Here is a 12,869-nt window from a genome sequence, read left to right as displayed (position 1 = left end):
ATGCATGTATGTATATATACACATACACACACACATACACACTACCTGTCAAAAGGTTGGACACACCCACTCATTTTTACTATTTTCTACATTGTAGAATAATAGAAGGTATCAAAACTACGAAATGACAAGTGGAAACATGTAGTAAACAACAACAAAAAAGTTTTAAACAAAATATATTTTAGATGTTAGATTCTTCAAAGTAGACACCTTTGCACACAATTGGCATTCTCTCAACCAGCTTCATGAGGTAGTCAACTGGAATGCTTTTCCAACAGACTTGGAGTTCCCACGTATGCTGAGTACTTGTTGGCTGCTTTTCCTTCAATTCTCTTCTTCCCGGTGGGAACCACACATGCAGAGATCATCCATTCACCTACTCTGCATCACACAAAGACATGGCGATTGGAACCAAAAATCTCAAAAGGACAGATTTCCACCAGTCTAATGTCCATTGCTCGTGTTTCTTTGCCTAAGCAAGTCTCTTCTTCTTATTGGTGTCCATTAGTAGTGTTTTTTTTGCATCAATTTAACCATGAAGGCTTGATTCACTCAGTCTCCTCTGAACAGTTGATGTTAAAATGTGTCTGTGACTTGGACTCTGAAGCATTTATTTGGGCTGCAATTTCTGAGGCTGTTATCTCTAATGAATTTATCTAATGAACTAATTAACTTATCCTCTGCAGCAGAGGTAACACTGGGTCTTCCTTTCTTGTGGCGGTCCTCATGAGAGCCAGTTTCATCATAGCGCTTGATGGTTTATTCGACAGCACTTGAAGAATCTTTAAAAGTTCTTGAAATGTTCCAGATTGACTGACCTTCATGTCTTAAAGTAATGATGGACTGTCGTTTCTCTTTGCTTATTTGAGCTGTTCTTGCCATAATATGGAATTGGTCTTTTACCAAATAGGGCTATTTTCTGTATACCCCCTACCTTGTCACAACACAACTGATTGGCTCAAACACATTAAGGAAAGAAAGAAATTCCACAAATTAACTTTTAACAAGGCACACCTGTTAATTGGGCTCCCGAGTGGCACAGCGGTCTAAGGCACTGCATCTCAGTGCTTGAGGCGTCACTACAGACACCCTAGTTCGAATCCAGGCTGTATCACATCGGCCGTGATTGGGAGTCCCATAGAGCGGCGCAAAATTGGTCCAGTGTCATCCGGGTTTGGCCGGGGTAAGCCATCATTGTAAATAAGAATTTGTTCTTAACTGACTTGCCTAGTTAAATAAAGTTTAAATTGAAAAATGTAAAATGCATTCCAAGTGACTACCTCATGAAACTGCTTGAGAGAATGCCAAGAGTGTGCAAAGCTGTCATCAAGGCAAAAGGTGGCTACTTTGAAGAATCTTAACTATATTTTGATTTGTTTAACACTTTTTTGGTTATTACACGATTCCATGTGTGTTATTTCATAGTTTTGATGTCTTCACTATTATTCTACAATGTAGAAAATAGTAAAAATAAAGAAAAATCCTGGAATCAGTAGGTGTGTCCAAACTTTTGATTGGTACAGGTGCATCCTGTTTCCATTGATCACAACTTGAGTGGAGTCCACCTATGGAAAATTCAATTGATTGGACATGATTCGGAAAGGCACACAACTGTCTATATAAGGTCCCACAGTTGACAGTGCATGTCAAAGCAAAAACTAAGCCATGAGGTAAAAGGAATTGTCCGTAGAGCTCCGAGACAGGATTGTGTCGAGGCACAGATCTGGGGAAGGGTACCAAAAAATGTCTGCAGCATTGAAGGTCCCCAAGAACACAGTGGCCTCCATCATTCTTAAATGGAAGAAGTTTGGAACCACCAAGACTCTTCCTAGAGCTGGCCGCCTGGCCAAACTGACCAATTGGGGGAGAAGGGCCTTGGTCAGGGAGATGGCCAACAACCCGATGACCAACAACTCTTTGGCCTGAATGCCGAGCGTCACGTCTGGAGGAAACCTGGCACCATCCCTACAGTGAAGCATGGTGGTGGCAGCATCATGTTGTGCAGATGTTTTTCAGCAGCAGGGACTGGGGGACTAGTCAGGATCGAGGCAAAGATGAACGGAGCAAAGTACAGAGAGATTCTTGATGAAAACCTGCTCCAGAGTACTCAGGACCTCAGACTGGGGTTGAAGGTTCACCTTCCAACAGGGCAACGACCCTCAGCACACAGCCAAGAGAATGCAGGTATGGTTCGGGACAAGTCTCTGAATGTCCTTGAGTGGCCCAGCCAAAGCCCAGAGAAAAATGGGAGAAACTCACCAAATACAGGTGTGTCAAGCTTGTAGCGTCATACCCAAGAAGACTCAACGCTGTAATCGCTGCCAAAGGTGCTTCAACAAAGTACTGAGTAAAGGGTCTGAATACTTACGTAAATGTAATATTTCAATTTTTTATAAATTAGCAAACATTTCTAAAAACCTGTTTTTGCTTTGTCATTGTGGGGTATTGTGTGTAGATTGAGGAAAAAAATATTGAATCAATTTTAGAATAAGGCTGTAATGTAACAAAATGTGGAAAAACTCAAGGGGTGTGAATACTTTCCGAATACAGTGTGTGTGTGTGTGTGTGTGTGTGTGTGTGTGTGTGTGTGTGTGTGTGTGTGTTGTGGTGTGTGTGTGTGTTCATATAGATATCTATATCTCTACTGCTCTGGTCAGGTCTGTTTGTCAACAACAGTAGAGGACATCTAGGAAAGACCAGCCCAGGGAACATGGTTCCTAGGTACTGCCACAACCATGTCATTATTCTGGTATTATTCACGGAGCCCTTTAAAGAGCCCTGTGCTAATCTCTACCTATAGCCCATGGCACATTAGTCTAGAGAGGAACAAAGACTAGCTGGAGGGGCTGCACGGCTCAATATCCCTTTGATAGTGAAGCAGGTAAGACCTTAATGGCCTGTTCCAAAGCGTTGGCCTGGCTATTGAGTGCTCAGCGTGGCCTCACTCCTCATGTATTGTGTGCATGCAGGCACGCATGCAGTTATCAGAAACACACAGGCATATCACTCAAGTCAGAACACACGCAGTGTGACATGCAAGCAAACACACACCTGCAAACAGCAGATAGACGGATGTCGTGCCTGGGTGAAATTAACCTTATCTCTTCCCTGTTCGTATCTCCACATCCCTCCCACTGTTCCAGTACAAAGACAGGTAATATGTTACAGTGGGGTGGGAGAAACCCAGTCTACTCTGCTGCGCCGTTCCTCAGACAATCACGTGAGCGATAAGCACACAGCAAAGTCAACTGCTCCTTGTCATGCAACCTGCCACTGAGGAGAGGGAAAGGGAGAGGTGGGAGTGGCACTATGATCTAATTGCTTTTTGACCACCCCCCAGCTAGATGTGTTTGTAAGGAATTCCCCTGCTACAGCACCCCACCCCGATCCTGTGTACTGTCTCTGTCTCTCTCTCACACACAAACACTCCACTACACGCAATCATCAACCGGGTAGCCAGGAGCACACAGCGGCAGTAAAAAAAACTGAGCTGGAAGCAATTCTTCAAGCATGACAACGAGAACATTGAAGCTGAAATCAATACACACACGCAGGGTGGAAGCGGGCCATGGGTGATTAGGGCTGGCGCTGAGAGAGGGAGGGGGGAGAGAGAGAGAGAGAGAGAGAGAGAACAAGGAGTGAGGTTCCACAGTTTCACAAGGCTCCTCCAGACTACAGGCCTGTTACTGCTGCAGTACCAAGGGGCTGCGAGCCTCTAACACTCCATAACCTCAGCCCTCATAACTAAGATTAATGCAGGTCAATTGATTAGAAAGTTCCATTTGAGGGCCTCCTGTGTGGCGCAGCGGTCTAAGGCACTGCATCCCAGGTTGTGTCACAACCGGGAGTCCCATAGGGCGGCACAAAATTGGCGCAGCGTCGTCCGGGTTAGGGGAGGGTTTGGCCCGGGGGGCTTTACTTGGCTCATCGCGCTTTGTAGCGATGAGACAAGATCGAAATTGGGGAGAAAAAGGTACAAAAATGTAAATATAAGTTCCATTTGCTCTCATGCCACCGGACCAGGGGAATCAATAGTTGTGAATAACACTCGTCCTCAGCTCTCGCTCTCTCTCCTGTGACTCTCTCAATCAAAGATAGTTTGCAGGGCAGTGATTTGATTTGTTCTGTAGCTTTAGTGTGTTTGCAGTGAAGAGATTTGAGTACATGTGTAGCAGTGGAGGCTGCTGAGGGGAGGAAGGCTCATAATAATGTCTGGAACGGAGCAAACTGAATGTGTTTTATGTTGTTGATACCTTTCCACTTTTTCCATTCCAGCCATTACCACGTGCCCATCCTCCCCAATTAAGGTGCCAACGTGTAGATGAGGAGTGGTTTAACGCGCATAGGAATTAGCAAAGTAGAGTACCGTAAATTCCAGACTATAAGCCGCAACTTTTTTCCCACGCTTTGAACCCCGCGGCTTAAACAATGACGCTACTATATGGATTTTTCCCGCTTTCATTTTTTTTTTTCAAAAAAACACATTCTGTGACATGCTCAGTTTTTTGGCGGCATGAAGCTTTCATTAGACCAATGAAATTGGCGAACGGGTTAAGGTCAAAAACTTTTTTTTTACTGTTTAGATTAAATCGAGCGCTCTCAAACTTCCCATCATTCTGATTACGGTAGTCATTTTGTCACCCTCATGGCAAAGACACGGAGAAATGCATATGATGCAGCTTTCAAGTTGAAGGCCATTGATCTGGCTGTTGGAAAAGGAAATAGAGCTGCTGCACGGGAGCTTGGTCTTAATGAGTCGACGATAAGACGTTGGAAACAGCAGCATGAGGAATTGACTCAGTGCAAAAAGACAACTAAAGCTTACTGCAAAGTTTTTATTTTTTGTTACAAGCCGTGTTTCGTTAAAGCCTATTTATTTTTGTTACAAGCCGTGTTTCGTTAAAGCCTGTGTAAAAATAATTTGTTTCAATGTACCGGTAGGCACCTGCGACTTGTAGACATGTGCGGCTTATTTATGTTCAAAATAAAAAAATATAAAATTCAGTGGGTGCGGCTTATATTCAGGTGCGCTTAATAGTCCGGAAATTACGGTAGACCTATGCCTTTTCCATCGAAACGCAATAAGGCCAATGATGCACCACACACATAGCCTTTAGACTTGTCTACGTGCAGACAGACAATATGTTATGCCAACGCCAAACATTTGTTTTCCTAGCCCCTTTTCTGTTGTCTCATGTTGTTGGTTTAAATGTTTACAGTGGATAGGAATGGATTAAGGTGAGAGCAGCCTAGAGTAGAGTAAGGGTTTGTTCAACTTGTAGTGTGGTTGCATCCCAAATGGCACCCTATTCCCTATGGGCCCTTAGCAAAAGTAGTGCACTATATAGGGAATAGGGTGCCATTTGAGTGGTAACCTGTGTGTGACTATGAGAGGTGCTGTTTATGTAAAGCTCAGAGCGGTCTGATAATTACAAGGTACAGAGGATGGGGCTTAGCATGACAGCATTCAGGCAGAAAGAGGCAGAGGTAGCAGACCTGCCCAGCCCGTTTGATAAAAAGAGAAAAGCATCCACATTCAGCTCTCAGTTCTCAGCACCAGGGGCAAGGCTTTTAATGGCCGCCTGGCCCGCATTGTTGTCTTCATAGTCACCGCACTGCTGTCGCCATGATAACGCTGGCTGGCGGCCATGTTAGGCTACTTAGAAAAAAGTGCCAATGTCATAACCCTTTCTAAGAACTGTTGCACTGTATGTCGGTACAGTATGTACTATTTGAGGCTAGGGCTCACATGCATGTAGTGAGTAATTTCATGTAGTGATTTAAGTTATCCAGCGAGGTGTATCAGTGTAGTATCTTTGTCTGGGAGTATTTCGTCAGCTGGCAACAGAAACATAACACTCCGATCTCCATGGGGGCACAGAATGCATTCTATGACTAATAGCGATGGTACTGGCATAGCTATCCTCTTTTCCCTAATGAGAGAGCGAGCGTGTGTGTGTGTGTGTGTGTGTGTGTGTGTGTGTGTGTGTGTGTGTGTGTGTGTGTGTGTGTGTGTGTGTGTGTGTGTGTGTGTGCTTGTGTTCCACTTAGACCTATATCACTTTATGCTAACACCAGAAACCAGATTTGACTGGTACTGATCCCCTATCCCTACAGAGTAGTGATTGGTCCAGCAGAGCCAGAGTGATAGGTCTTCTTGTCACACCCTGGAATCCAGGCCAGGGGCCTAGCATAGTGTGCCATTCACTTATCTCCTGTATGAAACCAATTATGTAACACACTTATAAAGAGTGTTGTTGAGGTGTGGGAGAGCGGCTCCTCTTCCCAGAGACGGACTGGGACTGCATGGTGTGGTGGGGCAGTGAGCTCAAGTCACCTGCTGCTTCAATCAAAACAGCAACCAGAGTAGGATCCCAGCCAGCCCAGCACATTGCAGAAGTGGGAGGCGGCCCTTTCTGGCCTATAGGAGACAGTCAAACCCACACCCAGCAAAGAGCTTCAGTGTTGCATCACAGAAGCACAAGAGGTAGGCCTACATTAGACCCACACTGTCACTCTGAGAACGTCCACTATTTCTGTCTAAAGTCAACAACACTGACATGGAGGGAGAATTCAACTAGTTTCCAAAGGAAACACGACACTCATTATCACCGGTCCGCAAGACACACATGCAACAGAACATCCTGAGGGTAGAACTTGTTGTGTCGGTCATCAATTCTTTTAATTTTACAGAGGGACAAAAAATATATTTTTTAATGGTAAATCCCCATTCTTTGGTTGAATGGGTCACCAATCTACACTGATTTTCCCATCTCTGAGCTACACAAAAAACATTCTAGTATCTGTATGGACAGAGAAGACTAGATCATTAGGTGTGTGTGTGTGCACGGTGGGTGGGTGTGTCACTCCTTAGGGGAGAAGCCAGCAGTGATTACTGAGAGGGAGAGGCTCAGCCTCTTCACCACACACTGCACAGGCTTGGCTGTGACCGGAACCTATATCTCTCCCCCATCACATCTCCAGCCCGATGGGCTTCACTGAGAATACCGACACCATTGTAATTCCTCACGGTTGCGTCCAATTACTGGGGCAATTTTCTTATTGCCTATTAGTTTAAAGCCTATTTTAGAGCTGTACACAATGTCCTGTCTCTCCACTAGTCTGGCTCGCTTAGCCAAACCCATGGGTCTATAGTAGCCTCAATAGATCCAGCGGCTGGGGTGAGAGACACTCAGGGCCTAAGGGCACTGGCAGGCAGGCCTCTGGAAGTGAATGTGAGATGAAAGATGTGAATGGAGAGTGCTCTGTCTAACCCTCAGGGCAGCAGGTTTCTAGATGTGGATGTGTGATATATATGTGAATGGAGGAGGGTGCTCTCTCCCATGGTGAATGTGAATGGAGCCAATGGAGGGTGTTGTGTTGTCTCTCTCTTACCAGTGCAGTACTCCTTGCCCCCGTGTTGTGGGACCGTGATCTGCCGGTAGACGACTGGTTTGACCTCCAGGATGTTCTCGTCGTGACGGTAACGTGTGGGTGTACCGCGTTCGCCACCGGGCGTACCACGGGAACGTGCCCCATTGCAATCTGTGCTGTCAATCTGCGAGAACACGGCTGCCTTGTCGAACAGTGCCAGGTTCGCCTCAAAGTCAAAGTCTGTGTCCAGACCCTCGTCCATGTCAGCACCAAAACACTCATCGTCCCTGAGCCTCATCTGCCCTCCACCTCCTCCGTTCTTCACTCCGTTCTTCTTCGGCGTGGCCTGGTTTGGCCCTCGGTTACTAGATGATGCTAGAGGTCCTGAAGAATATGAATCAAGACATTAGGAGGATGATTAACCACAAATTATTTTTTACAATACATATGCCTATAGCCTGACTAGCAATTATGGTGCACATTAATCCCAGTTAAGAGGGTAATATTTCAGACTGGAGTCCATAAATCTCTGTCTGGACTCCAGTCTGCTCTCTAATGTGTCCCCAATACTGATCTTATCCTATGGCTGTATCAGGAGCTACAGTTACATAACAAGCAACATCAATAGCACATTAATAATACAGGCTAGTAGTTTTCAAGACACAATCCTCAACACACAACGTTTAGATACATGCATGGCGCACTAACAAATCAAAAAGAACCAACTGGAAAAAAAATAACTGGAAAAACCGGGTGTTCAACCCTAACCGTGATGAGGTCTCACGCTAACCTAGAGAGAGAGAGAGAGGCACAGCCGCACGCAAGTGTCACTCTGACAGCTAGGTAGTTTAGGCTCTCACGCAAGATACACACCAAGACTCTCAGTCAAGTCACGTACACACTGCTTTTGTCACAATGGCATTGTCATCCGGTCACACCGACTGATCTGAGACCTGCTACTATATCAATGTATTTGACAATGGAGGGGAGTGAGGGACTGCTTAACAAAAATCTGTTCATTTGTGTGCATTAGCTTTTCAACATAGGCAAACATTTTACAATGAGACCACAGAGTATAATTACCTACAGGTCTATTGTAAATCTCTGTGAATCAGATGCCTGAATGCACTGGGCAACGCTCCAAGTCAAGCAGAGAATAATGAACACCAAGTTAGTACTAGTGTCTGATAGAAGCAATGTGAAAATGTGAGCTGTAAGAATCTTAGGTTCAATGACGGCTGAAATACTTGAACAAAACATGAACTTGAGCCATGTGAAAAATAATTGACTGAAACTACACGGTGAACTACATTTCAAAGAATGATTAAACATGACCCATATTAAAGTTACACATGTTACAAGCAAATGTTGGCCAATACTCTTACAGAAAAATGAATCACGATGACACCGGTGAGATAAACACACAGGCGCAAAACTGAAGTGAGTGACAGCGTGCTGTGACAGCGTGTGAGGCTTGTCAACATGTTGCTGTGTTGTGTGGAGGGAAATGTCTTCACATGCAAGGTAAGACTGACAGAAGGAAAACAATGTCAGTCAGCCGCAACAACTCCCTCTGTGTGTGTGTGTGTGTGTGTGTGACAGTCCAATCAAGAACAGGAAGGATGAGCTTTACTGTACACTTAATGGTATGTACCAGGGGCACAGGAAAAACAAAGGACTGATAGCATGTATAGGAACATGTTTATATGGATTTCTTTTTTTTTTAAAGCAATTTTTTCCCCCCAATTACCCTCTTAATTTAACAAGTTCTGTTTGGATCCAAGATAATCCACTCGATTTGCTATGCATAATTCATTTCATTCCTACATTCCCATCCTAAATCTCCCAGAAATATTGTCAAATAATTACAAATCATTTGTATAGCCCATGTTCTTGCAGAAGTAGTCTGTATCCCCACCTGCCTTTCTTTCTATGGCTCCCTGCTAAGGGGCTGGTTAGGGGCATGGCATTGATGTGAAAGGGTCAGCCCAACCCCTGCCACTCAGCACTTCAGGCTCATGCAATTTGTGCATTAGCTCCCTTGGCTGCTGGCCCAAGAATCTGGAGATTAAAATAAAAAATCCAAAGGTAAACAGTGCTTCCACAATTGATATGGCCTGGCCCCTTCCAAGCGCACTGCCACTGGGACAACATGGCTTCCTGTGGGGGGGGTCCTGTCCTGAGCAGGAGAGAGAGAGGGAGGGAGAGGAGACGGAGAACAGAAGGGCACGTATGCCAGGCCTTGCATAACCTCCTCTTTAGGAGCAGACACAGCGAGGGGGGAATGTTTATTGATCTTAGTCACACACGTATTGTAAAGAGGAACTTTTGTACAAGCCTTTTGCACGCTATGGGAATCTGGGGAAGTCACAGCATTGCAAACAGTGCCTGGCTGCTTCCACGCACAGGCTTGTTAACGGTAACCTAGTGACCCCATAGACTAGAGGAAAGGACACCGGTTCAGACAGACAGACAGAAATAAACTAGACTGATTAAGCAGATAACTATTAAGTAGCTATTTTAAAAGGGTCGCTGCTTTATGTAACAATGGAGCCGGAGAAGAAGGCTGACGTTATACGTGTCCCCAACCGAATGTTTTTTTTTGTTCGTTTAGAACTTATTTTTGTACTTATTTTGTACATAATGTTGCTGCTACCATCTCACCAGAATCCTTTTTTCCCTTTAACGAGTCTGAGGAGCCCGACGCGAATGATTGTCTGCTTTCTAGGGAACAAGCCCAGATACCCATGATTTGTGTAAAGAGGTGGCTGAGACAAAGTGGCCAAAGTGGCAGGCTGCCTCCTGAGAATTCGTAGGTGATCGAATAAACCCCCACTTCCTTCCACTCTGCTAGCAAACATGCAATCTTTGTAGAATAAAATCGATGACCAACGCGGAAGATTAAACTACCAACGGGACATTTAAAAATTGTAATATCTTATGCTCAACGGAGTCGTGGCTGAACGACGACACTATCAACATACAGCTGGCTGGTTATAAACTGTACCGGCAGGACAGAACAGCGACGTCTGGTAAGACAAGGGGCGGCGGACTATGTATTTTTGTAAATAACTGCTGGTGCACAATATCTAAGGAAGCCTCGAGCTATTGCTCACCTGAGGTAGAGTATCTCATGATAAGCTGTAGACTACACTATCTACTTAGAGAGTTTTCATCTGTATCTTTCGTAGTTGTTTACATACCACCACAGACTGAGGCTGGCACTAAGACAGCATTGAAGGAGCTATATTCCGCCATAAGCAAACAAGAAAACGCTCACCCAGAGGCTGCATTCCTAGTGGCTGGGGACTTTAATGCAGGGAAACTTAAATCCGTTTTGCCAAATTTCTATCAGCATGTTAAATGTGCAACCAGAGGGAAAAAAACTCTGGACCACCTTTACTCCAAACACAGAGACGCATACAAAGCTCTCCCTCGCCCTCCATCCTCTGATTCCTGCTTACAAGCAAAAATTAAAGCAGGAAGCGCCTGTGACTAGATAAATAAAAAAGTGGTCAGATGAAGCAGATGCTAAACTACAGGACTGCTTTGCTAGCACAGATTGGAATATGTTCTGGGATTCCTCCGATGGCATTGAGGAGTACACCACATCAGTCACTGGCTTCATCAATAAGTGCATTGATGACATCGTCCCCACAGTGACCGTAGTACATACCTCAACCAGAAGCCATGGATTACAGGCAACATCCCCACTGAGCTAAAGGCTAGAGCTGCCGCTTTCAAGGAGCAGACTCCAACCTGGAAGCTTATAAGAAATCCCGCTATGCCCTCCGACGAACCATCAAACAGGCAAAGCATCAATACAGGACTAAGATCGAGGACTAAGATCGAACCGTACTACACCGGCTCTGATGCTCGTCGGATGTGGCAGGGCTTGTAAACCATTACAGACAACAAAGGGAAGCACAGCCGAGAGCTGCCCAGTGACACGAGCCTAATAGACGAGCTAAATCACTTCTATGCTCGATTCGAAGCAAATAACAGTGAAACATGCATGCGAGCCCCAGCTGTTCCGGAACACTGTGTGATCATGCTTTCCGTAGCCAATGTGAGTAAGACCTTTAAACAGGTCAACATTCACAAGGCCGCAGTGCCAGATGGATTACCAGGACGTGTACTGTGAGCATGCGCTGACCAACTGGCAAGTGTCTTCACTGACATTTTCAACCTCTCCCTGTCCAAGTCTGTAAAACCTACATGTTTTAAGCAAACCACCATAGTCTCTGTGCCCAAGAATACTAAGGTAACCTGCCTAAATGACTACCGACCCATAGCACTCACATCTGTAGCCATGAAGTGCTTTGAAAAGCTGGTCATCAACACCATTATCCTAGAAACCTTAGATCCACTCCAATTTCCATAGTACCCCAACAGATCCACAGATGATGCAATCTCAATTGCACTCCACACTGCCCTTTCCCACCTGGACAAAATTAACATCTATGTGAGAATGCTATTCATTGACTACAGCTCAGCGTTCAACACCATAGTGCCCTCACAGCTCATCAATAAGCTAAGGACCCTGGGACTAAACACCTCTCTCTGCAACTGGATCCTAGACTTCCTGATGGGCCTCCCCCAGGTGGTAAGGGTAGGTAACAACACATCCGGTCACTCTGATCCTCAACACAGGGGCCCCTCAGGGGTGCATGCTCAGTCCACTCCTGCACTCCCTGTTCACTCATGACTGCACGGCCAAGCACGACTCCAACACCATCATTAAGTTTGCCGATGACACAACACCGACAACAACGAGACAGCATATGGGGAGGAGGTCAGAGACCTGGCCGTGTGGTGCCAGGACAACACCCTCTCCCTCAACGTGATCAAGACAAAGGAGATGATTGTGGACTAAAGGAAAATGTAAAGGAAAAAGAGGACCGAGCATGCCCTCATTCTCATCGACGGGGCTGCAGTGGAGCAGGTTGAGAGCTTTCCTTGGCGTCCACATCACCAACAAACTAACATGGTCCAAGCACACCAAGACAGTCGTGAAGTGGGCACAACAACACCTATTCCCCCTCGAGACTGAAAAGATTTGGCACGGGTCCTCAGATCCTCAAAAGATTCTACAGCTGCACCATCGAGAGCATCCTGACTGGTCGCATCACTGCCTGGTATGGCAACTGCTCGGCATCCGACCTTAAGGCACTACAGAGGGTAGTGCGAACGGCCCAGTACATCACTGGGGCCAAGCTTCCTGCCACCCAGGACCTCTATACCAGGCGGTGTCAAAGGAAGGCCCTAAAAATTGTCCAAGACTCCAGCAACCCTAGTCATAGACTGTTCTCCCTGCAACCGCACGGCAAGCGGTACCGGAGCGCCAAGTCTAGGTCTAAGAGGCTTCTCAACAGCTTCTACCCCCAAGCCATAAGACTCCTGAACATCTAACCAAATGGCAACCCAGACTATTTGCATTGCCCCCCCCCTTACACCACTGCTACTCTCTGTTGTTATCATCTATGCATAGTCAC

The 12,869-nt window shown here is 45.7% G+C and overlaps 1 protein-coding gene across 1 annotated transcript in view; it reads right to left on the bottom strand.

The window, feature by feature from the left end:
* The window catches only part of LOC106562351 (enhancer of mRNA-decapping protein 3), a 33,976-nt gene that overhangs the window by 16,610 nt on the left and 4,497 nt on the right, over positions 1–12,869 (bottom strand). The window contains exon 4 of the mRNA XM_014127180.2: positions 7,396–7,758. Within this exon, the coding sequence (XP_013982655.1) occupies positions 7,396–7,758 (363 nt within the window). The remainder of the gene's footprint in view (positions 1–7,395; positions 7,759–12,869) is intronic.

Source organism: Salmo salar, chromosome ssa11 (assembly GCF_905237065.1).
Source record: "Salmo salar chromosome ssa11, Ssal_v3.1, whole genome shotgun sequence".
Lineage (NCBI taxonomy): Eukaryota > Metazoa > Chordata > Actinopteri > Salmoniformes > Salmonidae > Salmo > Salmo salar.
The sequence above is the reverse complement of the archived record's forward strand: the minus strand, read 5'-3'. Positions and strand labels throughout refer to the sequence as shown.